The 20955-nt window shown below is 43.3% G+C and overlaps 1 protein-coding gene across 2 annotated transcripts in view; it reads right to left on the minus strand.

The window, feature by feature from the left end:
• Positions 1-20955, minus strand: part of CNTNAP5 (contactin associated protein family member 5) — a 798355-nt gene that overhangs the window by 354845 nt on the left and 422555 nt on the right. For both annotated transcript variants that reach the window (XM_030326880.1, XM_030326879.1), the window contains exon 8: positions 6200-6464. In XM_030326880.1, the coding sequence (XP_030182740.1) occupies positions 6200-6464 (265 nt within the window). The remainder of the gene's footprint in view (positions 1-6199; positions 6465-20955) is intronic.

The raw sequence follows: 20955 nt of genomic DNA on the forward strand, positions 1-20955 counted from the left end.
CTTTAGAACCTACAAGTGTTCCTCTGTTAACACAGTTTGAAGAGCCTGTACATTCTTATTGCCCCCTAACCAACACACACACACACACACACACACACACACACACACTATTATAGTTAGATTTAAGGTAGTTTCCAAAAAAAACAACTTCTCATATTGGGATCTTTGGCTCCTAACTCTATACACATCACTGAGGGTCACACACATGAACTTTCTGGGAAACCCAAGCATCTAATTCACAAAAATCACTGTATGACAAAGGTCAAGTTCACCTTTCTTACCTCAAAAAATGTATCACAATTTTGGGAGTTGAGAATCATTACCTCTGACTGGGGACTTGGCCTTTCATATCTCCAATCAAGGCCATTTACCCTATTTTCAAAAGAAGACTCTCAGGTTGATGATTTCATAATAAGGAAAAGGGTTGACATCTGTTGTTCTTCAGAAATTCATATAAAGGATTAGAAAAGGCTTTACTAATTCTAGACCAAGTCTCTCCTTTAACAAAACAGAACAATGAGGTCTAACAGAATAAGAGTTACTCATATTCTGCATCACTGTAGAGCCCAGGTAAGCTAGAGCCCTGAATTCTAAAGCCTGTGTTCAAGCTCTTTGCCCAGACTCACTTTTCAGAGAGCAGTTGACATTTTGAGAAGCACCACAGTGGAAAAAAAAAAAAAACAAAACAGATTTCAAACTTTAATGACTAAAGCCCCCAGGCCTCTTTCTTCCTCTTCTCATTCCCCAACATTCTCCCATCCAAAAAATACAAATAACATTGAAATTTCAGATCACATTAAAATAATGACAGTGGTACCAGATTTTTCTTTAGATTATTTAATGTTTCATGTGAAAATCAAAATCCTCCTTCCTAATTCTCCAAAGAAACAGACCAGGTGGCATTCTTTACCTTTATATAACTCCCTGTTTTCTTAGTAATTCAGACGAGTTTGGACAATACCAATCTCAATTCTTAGCATCTGTTTAAGAGTCTTTAAAACAGCATCTATTTCCTACATTAAAAAATAGAACATAGGGGCGCGTGGGTGGCTCAGATGGTTAAGCGAACAACTCTTGATTTAGACTCAGGTCATGATCTCATGATTATGAGATCAAGTCTTACACCGGGCTCCATGCTGGGCATGGAGCCTGCTTGTGATTCATTCTCTCTCCCTCTCTCTCTCTCTCTCTCTCCCCTTGTTCTCTCTCCTTCTTTTTCTCAAAGAAGAAAAAAATAGAACATAGTATCTACTGCTCAATGAACAGGTGTGGACTTGAGAGATGGAGTGGTCACTGTGACACATGGTAAAGAACTGGGAGTTTGAAATGAACAAAGTAGAAACTCCAGGTGTTTGTTCATTTATTTAATATTTGCCTGTATATCTCTTGTGATTCCTGAAAGGAGAAATGGCAAGTCTCACTGTGCAGCAGGACCCCTTGAAGGTAGGGATCAATGCAGCCCCAAGACTTCCATGTGGGGTTTGGAGCACAGAGGTGACCAGAATGGGAAAAGCTATACAATAGAGGGTAAAGCCTTGGGGAGAAGACAGACTCTAATTAGTACCTCTTGCTGCTTACTACCCTTAGTCCTTAGATAATCTTACTAAGGAATCAGCACTAAGCATTTATGTCATGTATACATAATGAATACTGGGAAGTATGTGTATGTTGATATGTAGATGTGGATTATTTGTTTTACACTATTACAATATTATATAGGCAAACATAGCTAAAATACAAGTCTTTTTTTAATGTTTATTTTTGAGAGAGAGAGAGACATAGAGTGCAAGTGGGGGAGGGCAGAGAGAGAGGGAGACACAGAATCCAAAGCAGGCTCCAGGCTCTGAGCTGCCAGCACAGACTCCAATGTGGGGCTTGAACCCATGAACTGTGAGATCATGACCTGAGCCGAAGTCACCCACTTAACCAACTGAGCCACCCAGGTGCCCCATAAAACGTAAGAAGTCTTAAAGAGGATGGACTCATCTTGTGTCAATCTCTTCTAAACCAGGGATCTGCCAACAATAGGGTGACCAAATAAAATGCTTAACTTTAAATACGAAATAGCTATTTACCATAACAGCCTATTGAACATTTGTCTATAGATCTTTCATCTAAAGTAGAGTTTTACATTTGAATTACTTAAACATTTGATAATATAAAATGAATATGGATGGCAGCAAGTTCCCGTAAAAAGACCATGAACTTGGGAATCCTAAGGAAAGACCTGATGTTAAACACCATCTTCGTCACTTGCACTTATTTTTTTTTTGGTTCCCAGTTTCTTCCTACCCATTTTGGTAAAATAATAACCACTTCATAAGTTTTCAGGGATGTGTTTTGTCCTGCGGCATATGACAAGGCCCAGGAGCAATGCCTAACTTGTAAGGCATCTACAATGATTGCTGATTCTACAACCACATCACTCACAATGAAAGGATGTCCTCAACAAAAGGCCACACACATCCTGTATGAAGCTCTGGAAACAGAAGTGAATGTTCCAGACATCTCTGCATGTCCATTTTCACGGGGGTTACCTTCTCTTTTAGATGGTAGAAACACCTGACCTAGTCTCAAATCAATTGCTAAGTATCTGGATTCCCTGTCCCACTAACCAAAAGTGGCTTTGCTTCTGTTTCCCAGGAGGTACCATGTCAAGGTGGCCCCAGAGAGCCTCCAACCTTACTGGGACAATGATCATCACTTTCTGATTTCTCATTTGGGGCTGTCATCCCTTGGAAAGCCACTATGATCTCAAGGACTTTGAAAATAAGTTTCCTGAGAAATGGAAGGAAAGGGAAAACTAGCTTTGTTGGACTTTTTGTTTGTTGGTTGTTTTTGTTTTGCCTGACGCCACCCCCCCCCCCGATGAGGTAGAAAAAGTCCAGCAGACACCAAGCCTAACGCCATTTCAAATTCAAAATGAAAGAAGTTCCAGTTTTCCAAAATTCAGAAACTCTTCGTGGGGAAAGAATAAAGCAAGAGTTTTCCGAGCCAGACTTCAGGAACCCAGTCAGCACATTTTTCAAACTTCCTTTTACTCGTTTCATTTTTTTTTAATTTTTTTAACGTTTATTTATTTTTGAGACAGAGAGAGACAGAGCATGAATGGGGGAGGGGCAGAGAGAGAGGGAGACACAGAATCGGAAGCAGGCTCCAGGCTCTGAGCCATCAGCCCAGAGCCTGACGCGGGGCTCGAACTCACGGACCGTGAGATCGTGATCTGAGCTGAAGTCGGACGCTTAACCGACTGAGCCACCCAGGTGCCCCTCATTTCATTTTTTGAGAGACAGGTCTGAAATAACGGATGATTTTCCCCCCTTTCTGAAGCTGGGTAACGTGACAGCTTTCAGCAGCCTCTCTCCGTCATAAACGTGTTTTAATGGACTGACATGTGCTTAATAACACAGGCAGCACCTGGCTGCTGTAGAGCACAGTGCCGCCAGGGCCTAAACTATATTAAAACTGCGTTATTGACCTCAGGCCTACAAGTCTCTGTACTCGAACATCTCACCGATTAGAGAGAGAAACAGCCTAGCACCAGCTCACATTTTTCTTCTTCAAATAAGGAGGGTTGCAGTTGAACTTCTGTAACTCTGAACATGAAAAATACTGTTTCTAAGTGATCAACTCACCTCCATTACTGGAAATTTTATAAATTTTATGAAAGTATTTCCTGTGATTGCACAAATTGGCTCCGCTTTTACGACTATGCGGTGAGGTCCCTTCTAGCGATAGGTCTTGAGTCAGTAGGGGAGAGAAATTTGCTAAAGAGCTTCTCAACACTGGGCTTAGGATTTCAGATGCATTATCTCTGTTAATCACCATCACAGCAGTCTCCTGACGTAAGAAAAATTTTTTTCCATCTCACGTAACACGCAAGCCCTGACATGGTCCCCAGTGATCCCCAACTCTTAATATCCACAGCTTTGTATAATCCCCTTGGTTCGGGCAAGGCCCAGACTTATTTACTTGTTTCTACTGAACAGAGCATGTAACAGTGAAGGAACACCACTCCCAGGGTTAGGTTATAAAAAGACAATAGCTTTTGTCTCGTGAGTTCTTTCTTTTTCTTGAATCACTCATTTGGGATCAGAGTGTTATCATTTCATGAGGCAGCCTTCTGGAGAGGCCAGGGGATAAGCTTGGAAATGGATCTTCTGAGGCCTGCCAACAGCTGTATGCGTTAGCTTGGAAGCAGACTTACTCAGAGTTGAAGTTGAAGATGAAGGTAGCCCCTGCCAACAACTTAGTTGCAGCCAGAATTGTCCAGCCAAGGTGCCCCTGGATTCCCAACTCTTATAAATTAGCACACAATTAACATTTTCAACCACTACCTTTGGGTCCAGTTTGTTACACAACCATAGATAACTAATACACTCTCACTGACAAGTGAGACAAAGCCAAGTGTATTCAGGGACATAGAACAGTAAGGAAAGGAAGTACCTTTTGAATCTAAGTTCCAGACCCAGGCTCTCCCATTGTTCCAGGGGTTCAGTGGATTTTTTTGTTCACTTATTGGCATATGAGGTTCTCCCGCAGTCTGACCTGATCTTAGGTATTAAGGCATGTCCTTTACTATTTAAGTCAATTTTTTCTAATTTATTTGGAGAACAAAACTCACAGTCCAGTGGGAAAAGAAAGACATTTAAAGAAAAATGTAATAGAGTGTAATTCAGGATGGATATTGGCTCAAAATGCACAGAGGAGGGGTGTTTGATGCAGACTGTAAAGCAGGGAGGCTTTTCAAATGATGTGTTGACCTAGGAACTGGCCTTGGCCCCTAATATAATGTGTGGAATGTGGTCTAACCGTAGTAAGCTATAAGTACTGCTTCTGGAAAGACAGGAGACAGTAAGATGACAAACAGGGAAACATGGAGAAAGTTCTACCATTCCATGCTGCAGAAACAGCAAATGAAAGAGTCAGAGTTTGGAAAAACATGACTTATCCATAAATCTATTCCATACTGCTACATATTAGAATCTATATTATATTACCAAGTATGTACTTTCCACACTTCAGCAATTCGAGGACCATTTAAAACAATATGGCCATACCTATGGGGCTCCTGTGTGGCTCAGTCAGTTAAATGTCTGACTTTTGGTATTGGCTCAGGTCATGATCTTATAGTTCATGATCTTATAGTTCAAAAGATCAAGCCCCACATAGGGCTCTGCACTGACAGCATGGAGCCTACTTGGAACTCTCTCTCTCTCTCTCTCTCTCTCTCTCTCTGCACCTCCCCCTAAATGAATAAATAAAATAAACTTAATTTTTTTTTGCTGTACCTAGATGATGTATGTATCAGTTCACATAACACCTTAAAAATATTATGTTAAAAACTTTTTTCTTAAAACTTGCTAATTTTTACTTGAAATAAAATTTGGTGGCTGTAAAAGGTCCGTGGTCATGTGTGTGGTATACAATGAAACTGCAGCCGTCGAAGTCAGACAGATTCAGGATGAAATTGTAACTCCGTCACTTATTAACATGTGATTTTGAAAGTTCCTTAGCTTCTGTGACTTTTCATTTCCTCCTCTATAAAGTACCTATAAAATACCTTCCTTGAACAGGCATGATGAAGATTCTATATAATAGATGCCAGGTCTGTCCAGACCCAGCAAAGTGCTCCGTAAATGGTCTATATTATGTCCTATTTAGATAGAAATTCTTATTCCCATGACTGGAACCAGTCTGACGAGGAACAAGGGAATTAAGAGACTTTTCAAAGGTTCAATAGATACATCTGAATTCAGTGGTGTTTTGTTTTGTTTAGGAAAAAAAAAGTTAAAAATGTTGCCTCTTCAGGGCACCTGGGTGGCTCAGTCTGTTAAGCATCGAACTTCAGCTCAGGTCTTGATCTCACAGTTCATGAGTTTGAGCTTAGCATCAGACTCTGTGCTGACAGCTCGGAGCCTGGAGCCTGCTTCGGATCCTGTGACTCCCTCTCTCTCTGCCTTTGTCTGCCTCTCTGCCTCTCTGTCTCTCTGTCTCTCTCTCTCTCAAAAATAAATAAACCTTCAAAAACTTAAAAATATTTTTTAAAAATGTTGCCTCTTCATACTTAGAGTAAATCTGTGAATACTGGGTCATCCCACATCCCCGAGCTGGATTCTATATGTTTTAGTCAGAATCTCAAACATCTGTCAACTTGGCCAAACCAGAAACCGAGCTAGTGGCTGTCAGCACACCGTACCTGTGAGGATCTCAGCTGTGCGTTCTGTCATTTTCTGAATCACGAGTCTCACGGTTCCACCCTCCAGGCTCAGCAGCAGGGTCCCCGAGCCCTCAGACAGCTCTGTGGACAGAAGCAGACCATCCTTGTTCCATGTTCGAAACTGGAAACTCACTGAGAGCCCATCAATTTGGGGGGTGCCGGGCAGCAGCAAATAACTGCTGCTGGAGTTGACAAATGTGATGGGAACAATTTGTGGTTCGGAGCAGGAAAAAGTGACATTGCCCTGGAAAACAATAAAAATCAAACATATAAAAGCCATTTTTTATTCTGCAATCTGACAGCTGATATAAACAACCACCTGGTGCTGACCTTAATTTCAGGATCATTCTGCATTCAGCTGCAAGATCTTAAAGGGAAAGAAATACGTCGGCTTTGTTCAGATGTACCTGCGAGACTATTCCCACTCCTGTTTTCTGGAGTGTTATCTTCAAGAAGGTCATCAAAGACCCCAGTTGGGGTGGGGGGTAAAGGGGTAAGCATCAACATTTTCTAAGGAATCAGACAGGAAAGCAATTACACTCATCCACTGAATAAATATGTACTGCAAGTCAACCATGGGCCAAGCAGGGGACAAAGTTTAGAGAGATACACATGAAACAAGTTTGTTACAACGTGGATGTGCTAAAAGAAGGACACAAAAGGTCCCAAAGGGGGCCTGGTAGAAGAAATAACTATACAAGCAAAGGTTTCACAAGGGAGGTGATGCTTTCCTGGAAGGAAGCGGGGGAAGGAGAGAAGTGAGTGTGCCCCGCCAGGCTTTTCAGCAAATAAGTGGCACATTGTGTGGGAAGGTTTGGATATAATAGCAAAATGGCATACCTGGGGATTACAGGGAACTTGTCATTTCTGAACATAATATGGGGCAGGGAGGGCCAGGGGCCATGGAAGAGGTCAGACCAGAAAGATAAACAGGTAGAGTTTATGTTTGCTAAGTTATCATTCAAGTTTAGAAAAATTAAAGTGACAGCCACCTGATTTCAAGCTATGAAGATTTTCAGCAGCATGGGTTGCGGGGCGGGGGGGGGGGCGGTGGGAAGACTAGAGGTGGGGAATACTAAGTGTGCATAGACTAGAACCAGGAAGACGCAGAAGAAGATTATCCTTTGCCTAAGTGAGGGAAAACTGGTCCATGTTTATTGGAGGATGATTAGAGGATGTGTTTACATCAGGCAGTTACAGGAAAATAAAAAAAATGTTCCAGAGTCACTTCTGGTAGGTCAATAAAGAGAGAGCCCGGGATACCTTATAAATTGTGAATAGGTGTTATGTTATGAAAGCCATTTGGAATTTGTATTGCAAACCCAGCAGCCAACCACATCTTAGTTTCTATCCCTACCATTTGTCTCTTTTAAACTCCAAACTAATCTCCACAACAAAGCAGCAGGCTTATTCAGGTAGCATAACACAATATTCTCATCTAAATAGTCATGGACACATCACAGTTCCTGCAAATCTTTCCTTTCAAGGCTGTGAATGGTCTGTCTTTGCATGATGCTAGGTTCAGCCTTCTAAAGACACTCTTACAGGCACTTACACACTAAAAAAGACAGCGATTTCCAAAAGTGGGGGGAATGCCCTGCCTTAATTGGCCGCCTGAGTTCACCTTTCCACTAAGGTGGCCAGATAGGGAGGTTAGATACCTGGGGCAGCCCCCAGTACCACAGCAGGCGAATCATTCAACTCTCAAATCCCCATAGTCCAGGAAAACATCCCTAGATCCCAGCCAGGCCTGCTAATGATAGTCTTACATTTCTGAAGGCAAGCAGCAGCCTCCAAACACTGCTACCAATAGAATGTTTCTGAGGGTCCGCTCATCAACCATGCCGCTATGAGCATATTCTTGCACTAATCATTTGTTGTCGTTGTTTAGATGTTTCCTCCTCTTTGAGCTAGATCTCCAGAAGTTAGTTAATGGGTCAAAGGGTAAGGCCTTGATATCCATCAAGAAATTGCCTATGGCTCACACTGCCCACCACACCTGGCAATAGACTAAGCACTCAACCATGTTATCTCATGTGTTCTGCACGGTAACACTGCCTCCATTTAAAGAATTCACAAACCGGGCGCCTGTGTGGCTCAGTCGGTTAAGCGGCTGACTTCGGCTCAGGTCACGATCTCGCGGTCTGTGAGTTCGAGCCCCGTGTCGGGCTCTGTGCTGACAGCTCAGAGCCTGGAGCCTGTTTCAGATTCTGTGTCTCCCTCTCTCTGACCCTCCCCCGTTCATGCTCTCTGTCTCAAAAATAAATAAACGTTAAAAAAAAAAAAGAATTCACAAACCAGCTTCATGAAGGAAGGTAAGAAGTTTAACAAAAGCCACCTGCCTCCTTAGCAGGGACAACAGGACTCTGTTTGTCTGCTTGTCTGACATGGAAGGATCTCCTTTCAGCCACCATCTTTGATATGTTCTTTCTCTGTACCAGGTACAACCGTTCTAAAACTTCTACCCATTTGCTCATGATATCCATTGTTTGAATTTGCACATTTTAAAAATTTCTCGTGGCCTTCTTTTCAAGAATGAAAACATCCCCACTGATGGCCAACTGACCGAGGCAAAGCTGTCATTTTGGAAGGAGCAAAATCACAAACACTCCTCTAACAAAGTTCAGAGACAGCAGTCCTTTTCCTCCTCTTTTTCTCTTCCTGAAGTCAGTATCCCTCCTGTGGTAACAAATTTGCCAGAGCAAGGCTGTACCTAAAGTTGGAGGCTATGCAGAAAGGGGAACAGTTGGGGGGCAGTGATGGGGTGGAAGGTAGAAGAGTAGGAGGTCATACCAATGTCCCTGTTTCTCCACTGGTTTACAATCCGATGTTGAGCTCAACCCAAGCCATCCTCTGAGTGTTCTATGGATCCACAGGCATGGGGATGGGGGCCTAAAGAAACTGTGATTCTCCTCTGATCTGATCAGTTCATTCATATCTGACAGGTCTGGGAACCCCCCTCCCTCAAACTCGCTTCATCTACTCAGTGTCCAATGGACCTCAGCTCAGATGCTTCTGAAATAGGCAAGGGGACTCAGCAAGCCTTGAAGGACACTCAAGTGTTCCGGCTAGTCTCTGGTAGCAAAAAATTCAGATAAATGCCTCAGGGATTCTCCCCAGTTAAGGTAAGGCCATGTGCAGTGATCAATACTGTTGACATGCTCAGGGAGCGGGACAACGTTGAAATGCTTTGAGGTGTCCCTGGTTCACTACAGGTCACACTCCTCCACAATCCTTCACACTGTCCTCGGTTGCCCTTTCCCTGGGGCAGCTGTGTGAGTTATCCAAAAGCTCCCTGCTCTTAGAGCACAGCCCTGCTCAGTTCTCTGACGGCAAGTCCAAAAACAAACAAGTAGGAAAGAGATGGGAGTAGACTGGAAATGCCTGCAAGTGAGTGTTTCCAGCTCAGCTCCCCATGCCACAGCTGCCATGTGCCATTTCTGCGTATAATCCTGTCTCAGTCATGCTTGCTGTTGGCAGAAATGCCACAGTGTTGAGAAACATCTATACCAAACCCCACCCCCATCTCCCCAGTAGGGAGAAAGAAGAAAAAATCAGCTAAATGCACAAGTGCTACTTTTGAAGTCAGAATGGATTATTTCATCTTTCTCAATAATGCCATTTGTGACTTTGGAATCCTTCTCAAGGCAGCATTTGAGGGAGTCCCCGCCATGATTTAGAAACAGCATGAAGGAAGGCAATTCACTTTAGAACAGTGTCAAAACAGAAAGTGGCTAAAAGTCTACAGATTGTATTCTACCCCTTCGATCTATCAATTCAACTTTCATTCCATCTCCCTCCCCACCGCCCTGCCAAGAAAGAAACTCCATTTCTCAGACTCTCTACTCCACTGCACACTGAATTCATTGGAGAATTCAAGAACCCTTCACGATTTCTCAAGCACTGTAAACCAATGTGCTTACACATAAGTTATAAACGTGATCTTAATCCTTTGCAGTAGTCCTTAAATGTACATTTTGACTGACAAGTATGGAGCATGCCATGACACAGGAGTGCACTGTGGCCAAATCTTCACGATAAATCGGCCAACCCTGGCTCTGTAGATAGGATTAAAAGGAAGTCAGTAACACTGCCACGGGTCCCTTTGCCCCCTCCCTAAGTTACAAGACCTGCAGTGTCCTTCATTGTTCAAAAAAGAAGTCACTCTATGTTGAAGAGGCTAAATCCTTGGTACTTGATGTATTTCTCCTGGCAACTCCACCATGCCCTGATTGGATGGTGACCCTCCAGAGGCTGCCAGTCAAGACTGTGGTAAGGCCTCCCCAAGGCAACAACTGCAACAGGGAGCTGGAGCCCCTGAGTGAGGACCTCACTTTGTCCCCAGGATGGCAGTTCTTAGTGCCCTGTGCTTTCACGTTCATATAAGCCCATCCTCCAAAAGGTGAGATACCCAAATATGCTGGAACCAAGATAGAGCAGGTAGCTGTCCATTAGAGACCCCCCAACAATACCTATGTTTCTTCTCAAGGATCCACCATGGCCTTTTCTTTAAAATCCTTAAAACACAGACGTTCCCACCCCACCTTTCTCACACAAGAGTGATCTCTGCAGATGGAACACTGAACTTTGAAACCCTAAAGATCTGTTCATAGGCCATACTAGAGAGACTTCCCATATCTGTGTAAAAACAGTGTTTCGTACCATAAACAACAAGAGCTGGCACTGTCCCCTGTCATGAGCAGCTTTACGGCCTCCTACAGATGGTCATGACTTGAAACCCAAGAACCAAGTCTGTGTCGGTGAAGAAAGCAAACTCTTTTCATTGATTCATCCTCCCCAAGGAGGCCCTCCATCCAGAGGGCAGAGAAGAATCTCCACATCACTAATTGCTACAAAGAAGCAGTGCATGATCTCACACAAAGGAAGCCCATCCTAATCTGGAAGGTTACGACAGGCTTCCTCAGGGAGGTGACATTGGAATTGAGATTTTACGGAAGCAGAGGAGAAGCAAAGTCGAGAGTAAGGAAAGTGTTGTTATCTGAGTACAGAGGGAAAGCATTTGCGAAGGCCGGAGGCAGGAAGGTGTGTGGCATAGTCAGGGACCTACAAGAAGGTCAGCTGACTGCAGTTCAACAGCCAGCACATCAGTAGGCAAGATAAAGTGGAAAGGACACAAAGAGACACAATCGTGTAAGCCTTTAGACCATGTTGAGCTACTAGAACTTGATCCTATGGAACCAAGACAATGGGAAGGGGGTGAAGGGGAAATAGCTGTAGAGTCTAGGATAGATGCATAGTCATATTGTGCCTCAGATGCATCCCTCAGGGGGCTGTCCTTAGTGAGTGGAGTGTATTGTGTGCAAAGATGAGAGGTCAAGAGCCATATTTCAGGAAGCTCTCAATCACAGTTAGTAGACTACAGCAGTGAAGTGCTTGTGGAGAGCTCCATGGAGAATGGCAAAGGGGGAGAGGGAGAAAAGCAAACAGGTATTTTGTAGTCAAATTGATAGGAGGTGCTGTGCCGGGTGAAGGGGCAGGGAGACCAAGCATAGCTCCTACTCTCCTCTGCTTGAACAACAGACTTCAAGTAAGTAAGAGCAGAGATGGCCCTTAACTGCTGACTGACTGCCACCTGCCATGGCTGGCATCCACCCCCAGTAGAGTGTGAAGACACACTGACAGCAAACAGAAGTCCTCAAGTTGACCCATCCAATCAATTTGTATAGTTACTATGGCAACTGCCCCCTAAACACATTCCATGCCTTTCTCCCTCCACCAGGAATGGCTTCCTCAGGCATCGGCACCCAACTTCCCACTCCCTCCTTCTTGGGCCACATATCTGAGCCCCTTCCAGATCCCTCCATCCACAAGGTGGCTGCAATCTCCACAAGCTTTCATTGGTCTGTGTACCATACCATTTATCTACATATTTACACGTGTGTTACCATACATCTGTTACATCTCTTATACTGCCTTGTTGTAATTAGCTACTCTTGAATACCTGGCTAGGCTTGACGCATTAATACATTTGTAATTAGGTACAGAACATCTTCCGAGGTAAGTCACTTATATAGTCTTAGTTTTCTGTTTTGTAACCTGAAGCCTTTGGCCTGGATGGTTCTAAGGTCCCCACTGCTTCCCATTCCTAGGGTCTCTGAGATGGAGTGCACCCACATCCTCATCATTTGTCCTCTTTAGAGGGGGGAACAGGAGTCATTTGGATGATTCCTATTGTTGGCATGAGAAGTGCAGCCAAGTGTTTACATTTTAAAATACCTTTCTTTAGAATGATTCAGGGCATAAGGAAGGACACCTCGTCCTTCTACTAATTCTTCTAACTGCAGGGAAGAAAGCACAAGCCTCCAGAGAGGATGATGTATATTACAAAAATAGTAAACAGAAAATTATGGTGTTTCATATTTTTAAAAAGAGGCCCAAAATTTTGTTTTATTTATTTATGTTTTTAAAAATGAGGCCCAATTTGGGGGCATCTGGGTGGCTCAGTCAGTTAAGTGTCCAATTTTGGCTTACGCCATGATCTCGCAGTTCATGAATTCACACCCTGTGTCAGGCTCTGTGCTGACAGCTCAGAGCCTGGAGCCTGCTTCGGGTTCTGTGTCTCCCTCTCTCTCTGCCTCTCCTCCACTCGTGTTCTGTCTCTCTCTCAGAAATAAATAAACATTAAAAAAATTTTAGGGGCGCCTGGGTGGCGCAGTCGGTTAAGCGTCCGACTTCAGCCAGGTCACGATCTCGCGGTCCGTGAGTTCGAGCCCCGCGTCGGGCTCTGGGCTGATGGCTCAGAGCCTGGAGCCTGTTTCCGATTCTGTGTCTCCCTCTCTCTCTGCCCCTCCCCCGTTCATGCTCTGTCTCTCTCTGTCCCAAAAATAAATAAACGTTGAAAAAAAAAAAATTAAAAAAAAAAATTTTAAAAAATTAAAGAAGAGGTCCAATTTTTAAAACCATACTTCACATGATATAACAACCAACTGACTGACTATTCCTCTCCTTAGTTCCCTCAACACAAAAAGCATCCATAAATACTTTACAAAGAAAATGCTGGGTTAACATTTCACTGCACCAGGATTTATGGTGTTTAAAAATTTCTTGAAGATAATAAAATAGGTGAAATTATATGTAACCTGCTTAGCTTGGTGCTGATCCAAGGGATATACAGTGAAAATCAGAAGAAAACAACGAGCAAGAACACAGGTGCTGAACAGCTACCCCCTTTCCAAACGAATCCCCATCATTCTGCCACAAGACCAGAAGTTAGTGAAAAGCTGACTGAATTCCAAATAAAACCCATCCAACTAAAACCCTTCTTCCCTGGTGGAGGGGCCTGTCGAAAAGGAGATCTTACAGTAATCTCATAATTACTGTGGTCTCCTGAACCTGTGAGTGAGGAGTGTCTATACATTTAAGTCTTTGTCATGTGATCACAGAATGAATCCGATGAACTGTCACACACAACACTTCTTGTCCATACAGAGGGACAAACTTCAGAAGATGCTATTCTGTCATGGACACGGTGGAGGAAACACCATCAAGGTCTCAATGTGAGTATATAATAGATGGAACAGACTGAAACGCGCTGAATGATGAGCTAATGGTCTCTGGTTTGCCACACATTGCTGAATATGCAGTCATCATCTTTTTCCCATTGGCCACTGGGTATTTTAGCCAGGACTCAGACAGCACAAGGCGAAAATGCCATGGTTCACCAAGGTAGAATAAGAAGCTAACAAAACTGAGAAGAAAGACATGAACAAATGACTTAATCTGTGCCTATTTCGCAGCTGTATTATTGAACATAATCCTATGCTTATTTTAGATGAGGTCATGGACGTACATGACATGGTTCAGATCTTAGTAGCCCAAGCTAACTGTGCCCGAGTTTCTACCTAGGTGTTGCCTTTACCTTATCTCTCTGCTAAGGGATCCACTTTGTTTCAAGATAGTTCCTTACTTACTTGTGTTGGCTGCACAGACCACAGGTTATGGCTAAAGGGGCCACCAGTGATGGAGTGCACATAGGCATTTTTCAGTTGTGGGCATTTTCTTCCAGTCAAACTTTGGCCAGTGATGACTGGCACCATCGTTTTCTAGTTCTCTTGATGTGGCAAGTGCCTTATTTACTGACACATTTCACTACCCAAAGAGCTCTATTCCTGCCTGTGATAGTGATTCAAGCCATTTGGCTATTTTGTGGAAGGCACCAGAAAGTTATCTCCTGCTGCTTTAAATTACAATCTCAAAGAAGTCATAGATACAAGGCATGAGAGGAGCCTGCAAGGCCAATGGCCTCTAACTGATTCCCAATCAGGCTGTTTGCCACTACTTCCTGAGTCTTTTCTAGGACTTCATTCCACCCACTAAATGCTGCTCACTACCTGACAATAAGGCCCTCACCTGGCCTGGAGTCAATGGGGGAGAGGAGGACAGAGGAAAGACACTTGCCAGGCCCTAGTCTGGGATCTACTGGCCACCAGGATGTGCAATGGAACGGAGGCAGTTGGGATGCTGTGGTCTTCAACCTTGACAGATGATTGGAATGGTCCCCCATGGAGGTGGCAGGGAACTGCCCCAGGGCACACATTGTTCACTCACCCCCCTAGGGGCAAGCGCACACTTTGACCAAGCCTCTGAAGTGGGGGTGGGGTGGCGGTGGGGATTGGCTTTAGCTGGAAGGGTGGTGCGAACCAGAAAACCATCTACCAGATATGGGACCCAAGGCTTCTGGCCCTGGGGACACATAGCTGTCACTCATCTGAGAATATCTCTGTCCACCTCTGTCCACCCCTGCAGAAAAAGAGAGGGGAAAAGCAGAAAGCATTCAAAGAGTAGACCAGTCTTTATCTGTTGACAAGAAACCTGCAGTCATTGATGGAGGTACAGTGGGAACAGAAGTTGACCAAAGTTAGGATGAGTCTGCATCTAGTCTGGGGAACAAAGCAGCAGTTAGATAAAGGGACTTTGTGAGTAACTAGGGGAGATGGAGATTGGTGACCAGTCTACTCCCACTGGGACTCTTCAAATGTCACAGCCAAGTCCTGGTATGTCCCTTCCTTTGGTCCTGAGTAGAGACGATATGTCAGGAATGGCTGTCTTGCTGTACCAGAAAAACAATATTTTTAAAGTTTATTTATTTATTTTGAGAAAGAGAGAGAGAGAGAGAGAGAGAGAGAGAGAATGAGGGGGGAGGGGCGCAGAGAGAGAGAGAGAGAGGGAGGGAGAGAATCCCAAGCAGGGTCTGTGCTATCAGCACAGAGTTCATTGTGGGACTTGAACCCACACACTGGGAGATCATGACCTGAGCCGAAATCAAGACTTGGATGCTTCACCGACTGAGCCACCCAGGTGCCACCAGAAAACCCAAGTTCAGACCTCAAGGGAATAGAGCAAACCTATCCTGAGGTTCTGCTTACCTCAACTGGTTTTAGAGGATCCTAAATGTGCACTTCTAAGGGTTATACTACTGTGCTGAGCTGTTATTTACAAAGCATTTTCATTGTGGGTGTTTGTTTTGTTTTTAATCATCATCCAGACATCACAACACCCTGGTGAGCAAAAAAATACAGCTAGCAGTGCAAGGCTGAGTTTCAATCACGAGGCATCAAACAAAGCCAATCAAGCATTTATAAGCTGGGGGAAAATGATCTTGATTCAATCTAATTTGTGGGGAAAGATTTCAAAGCCAGTTCTTGATTTTCCAAATGAGTACAACCATTTCTAATTTGATTTGTCTGAGAACTCCCAGGACTGACTGGTGTGCTATCAGCAAATGTAGAGGAAAGAATGTTCTGTTAGCTAAAGCTATCTTTCTGATTCACAAACTTAGGAGGAGCAAGAGGCCAAATTTAGGGTTGTTTGTTTGTTCGTTTATATTTAGACAAAGATAAGCTCCGTTGTCTGTTTGTTTGTTTGTTTGTTTATGAGAGATGTATTAAATCATTCGCATGGGCCAGGCTCAGTCTTAGTAGCAAGGACACAGCCCAGGAGACAGGCAGGCTCAGAACTTGCTCACTTGGAGCTCACACTGCACCAGGTGGGGGACACCGAATGTGTCATCGCAACTACGATTAGGTGCCAGGAGACAGAAGTTGAGGTTGCTGGGACAGCATGTGAAATGGATTCACAAAGTACCCTTTGAGTTGGATGACAGGTGGGAAGAAGTGGGAGTGGGAACAGGATTGGTGTGAATGGTGAGAAAGAAGAGGAAGACAATCCTTGGGAAGAAAGTCGTGATGCATTCTTGGAATTTAAGGGAAAGGAGATGCTTGGCATTAGGCTATGCAGGCAACATTTTGTTTCTGCCAAAGAAGGCCTTCAAGGATGGAGATCATGTTCCTTGGGTTTCATCTGGGGGATACCCAGGGAGAAGCATCTTTACTATTGAAGGGAATGTCCCATTTGTGGGTGTGCTGGCAAGCGGTTCCCCACATGGCCCTCTTCTCTGGCTTTCCACGATCTGGCTACATGTCCGTATCAGTGAACAGGGACCAAGTGAGAGCCACATGCTGCTTTTGGCCTCAGACATCCACTCTTGACTCTGCCTCTCTTTTGCCCCCCACCCCACCCCAAGACTACTCGCTCCCAATTTCAGCTCCTTGGCTGTGGAGTCAGTGTTAGTTTTCTGCCTGTGTGTGTCTCTGTTTCTGGCCCCATATTCCATGCTTCTTCTCTGTGTGTCAAAGGTGAATACCCCGACTTGAGTTTCAGTTTTTACAAATAGTGGTGCTTTTGCTCTAGAAACAAACCCTAGGAGAGGTCCTTGCGAACTGCGGAGTAGAAGGGAATGACAGACCCATGACTAAACTGATAACCTCTTACTTTTAAGGTAGAAGATAAAGTTGTAACTCTCCCTTGAACACACTTGAATTTCTATTTCCAAATATTGTACAAAGCTATTTGGAAATATGGATCAAGAAGCTTAAGAATATTAATAATCCTTTTTGACACTTTACTTCCACTTCTAGAAATCTATTTTGAGGAAACACTCTGAAATCAAACCAAGATTTACACACTACGCAACCATCATTTATAATAATAAACCTGGCTCTAAAATTAAAAGAACAGTTACATCAAGTATGGTATCTTCATATGACATATTATTTTGCCACCACTAATAACAATTTTTTATGGTAAGCACGACAATTGCTTTTACTACAACATCAAAAGAAATGAACAGGATACAAATTGCACGTATGAACCAGATAAAATATAGCTGGATAAAAACGTAGGTATAGAACAGAGGCCCCTTTGCTAAATAGTGACTCCAACTGGGTTGTGGAAGTGTGGTGATTTTTATTTACATAATTAATTTTTCCCCATTTCAAATTTATTCGAAATGAAAAATTAATACTTTTTCTTTTTTTTAATTGTTTTACTGTTTATTTTTGACAGAGAGAGAGAGAGAGAGAGAGCGCGCGCGTGCGTGCACGCATGAGTGGGGAAGGGGCAGAGAGAGAGGGAGACACAGAATCCGAAGCAGGCTCCAGGCTCTGAGCTGTCGGCACAGAGCCCAACGTGGGGCTCGAACCCACGAACCATGAGATCATGACCTGAGCCGAAGTCGGACACTCAACCAACTGAGCCACCCAGGTGCCCCAAAATTAATACTTTTCTAATAGAAGTTTTAGTTAAATAGTTGTGCAAGTACTATTGGAAAGTTTTCACGACAATAATACTGTGGATTAGTAACTGCTATCAAAGGCATCAGTGTGGATTATTGAAAGAATGGAATCTAAGCAGGGATAGAAGCAGCTGGTAAAACCCAATGACTACTATTTTTCAAATGATTCCCACACCTGAATAATTTCAGAATTGTTTGTCCCTTCTACTATAATCTTTAGGTTACATGTCTACTGAAGTAGGCACATGTAACAAGTCATTACAGCAGGACAGTCAAAAGAAGGCGTCGTGTGTATGTGTGTGTGTGTGTGTGTGTGTGTGTGTGTGCATGTACATGTCATCACTTTTTCCTTTTGAGTGAACTTTCTTGTACAAACTTGGCCCACAACCAAAGCAACTTTCTATTCCACATGCATGCACATGGTGCTTTTCTAGACTAAATTCACGGAGGTGAGAAACAAATGAAAACACAGTATGGGCTTCGGGCATCCTGGGTAGAGACTGAAAAGCAGCAAGGGCGTGCGAAAGGGAAGTGCCACTACCTGGCCTGGAAAATGAGGCAAATTCATACGTCAATAATGAATACATGATAAAAATCAGCTGCTCATTTTCCTCTATAAGGATTTAGAAATAAGAAGAAACGTATCTAATTCTGATTATCGCTGCTGTCTCTGAATAGACATTTTAAAAGTTTTCTAGAAAAGTAACTTTAAAAATTAGAAGCTGACACTAGATTACTCCTATTTGGGGTGGTGAATACCAGCACTAACAGAAATATAATGCAAGCCACACACGTAATTTAAAATTTTCTGCTACCTATATTAAAAAGAAAGAAGTAAAATGAAAGAGATTAACTTAATTTTTAATTTGCATATTAGGTTATTTAAGTCAATACATTCATATTATTTAAACATGAAGTCAATATTAAAATTGAGATTATATATTTTTTAACCTTTCCAGCTCATCTCAATTTGCTCTAACCACATTTTGAATGCTCCACAGTCGCACATGGCTAGTGGCTACCATATTGGACAGCATAAATCTAGAGTGCCGTTATAATGGTGATGATAGACCTTGATGCCAAAGTAGATTCTGCACCACTTTTCATATGAGAACTCTCCTATACTGACTTTTATTGTTCAAAGAGATTTGGGCAGAGATCCCTAGTTCCCTACTCAAAATCCATTCTCCTTGCCTTTCCTGTAGTGGAACTCTAATGAACTTGAGGCAACAATAGGCTCCAGTGGGTGGCTACATGTCCCCACTCCCTCTGCAAATCTGTGTGGCCAGGTGACTTAGTCTGCCTTTGAGGCATGACAGGGCAGAAGCATTAACTGGGACTTCCTGGAAGCCTCAAAAAGAGCTGACTCAGCCAGCAGGGATATTCCTTTGGCCTCTGCTTTTTCTCCTGTTTGGCAGCTTTGCACGTAGGCACGATACCTCAAGTTCCAGGAGCTTACTGGGACCCTCAGGATAAAAGCCACAGAGCAAGTATGGCTTGCATGAAGGATGGAATGATCTGGGTCCCTAACTGCTTCCTGAGGCTTCTCATCCCTCCGTTACTGTTTTGTGGAGAGGGCAGAAGAGCTTATAGATAACTCATACAAGCATTGCCAGTGGTCTTAAGATAATACCATTTGAAGCAATTGTAACGAGCTGAATTGTTCCTCCAGAATTCATATGTTGAGACTCTAATCCCCAGTATCTCAGAATGGGACTGTATTTGGAGATGAGACCTTTGAAGAGGTGATTAAGTTAAAATGAGGCAATCAGTGTGGACCCTAAACCAATCTAACTGCTGTCTATAAAAGAAGAGGGAAATTGGACACACAGAAAAACCATTTGCATGGAGACACAGAGGAAAGGCCACGAGAGGACAAGGTGCCCATGTGCGAGCCAGGAAGAGAGGCCTCAGGAGAACCCGAACCCACTGACACCTTGATCTCAGCCTTCTCCTCTCCAGAACCTTAAGACTATCAGTTTCTGTTAAGCCAAGCCAATCTGTGGTGTTTTGTTATGGAAATCCTTGTAAACTCATACAGTGAGAGAGGGCTGCTAAATAACTCTCCTTAATGAAATCTTTGCCTTGAGAGGTATTTTAGAGATGATCTAAAGAATGTTTCTCAGTCACAGCACCAGAAAGAAGAAATCAACTGTAGAGTTTACCCAGCTACCTAGTAACCCAGTTGGATGGAGAAGCCTCATCTCCTGACTCATACAGTGAATCTAATTAGGTCATGCTGCTGCCGCTGCATCAGGGACAGAGATTATTACTGGAGGTAGACAGCCCGAAGATCATCCCTTTTTGAAAGAGAGAGAGAGAGAGAGAGCACAAACAGAGAGACAGAGAGAGAGGCGAGGGGAACAAGAAGCAGGCTCCGCGCTGATAACAGCAAGCCCGAGGCAGGACTCGAACCCACAGACTGCAAGATCATGACCTGAGCTGAAGTCAGACACTCAACCAATGGAGCCACCCCTGGAAGGTCATCTTCTAATTCTCTATCTCAGGTGGCTAAAAGGTAGGTGGTGCCAATGATATCTTACTTATATGTGAAGATCACTAGGTATACAGAGGAACAGCCTCCCCTCAGAAGGTGCTTCCACCCTCCAATGTTAAATAAGTAGACATTCTCACTGCTAACCAGACCCTGAAGGTCTGGATTGGTATAATCATCCCAGCACAAATTTAAACAAATACTTATTAAGCATGTACTACCTGTAGTATGCTAGCTTCCTCACTGGGAATTCAAATGAGTCCTTTCTCCTCTTACAAAAAAAAAAAAATAATTCAGTTATTCAACTTCTGTTGATCACCATTTTCATGATGTGATGTTACTTTAGCTAAAATTTAGAAACCCAGTGATTAGAGCAGGGTAGAAAATGTACATAACACATATCACAGCAAATGAACATGGATTTGGCATCAGAAAAGCCAGGGAGAGAGACTTCCTAGCTATGTAACTTGAGAAGTGACTTTAAGATCATTAACACTCATGTTTCTCACAAATAGTTGTCTACTTCCTAGAGTGACTTCAAGGATTAAAATAGATAAGTGCAAAAAGCAGTTGACAGAGTATCTGGCACATACTAAATGCTCAGTAAGTTATTATTTTCATTACAGACTATGTTGATGACAAGAAAAA

This window comes from Lynx canadensis, chromosome C1 (assembly GCF_007474595.2).
Source record: "Lynx canadensis isolate LIC74 chromosome C1, mLynCan4.pri.v2, whole genome shotgun sequence".
Classification (NCBI taxonomy): Eukaryota; Metazoa; Chordata; class Mammalia; order Carnivora; family Felidae; genus Lynx; species Lynx canadensis.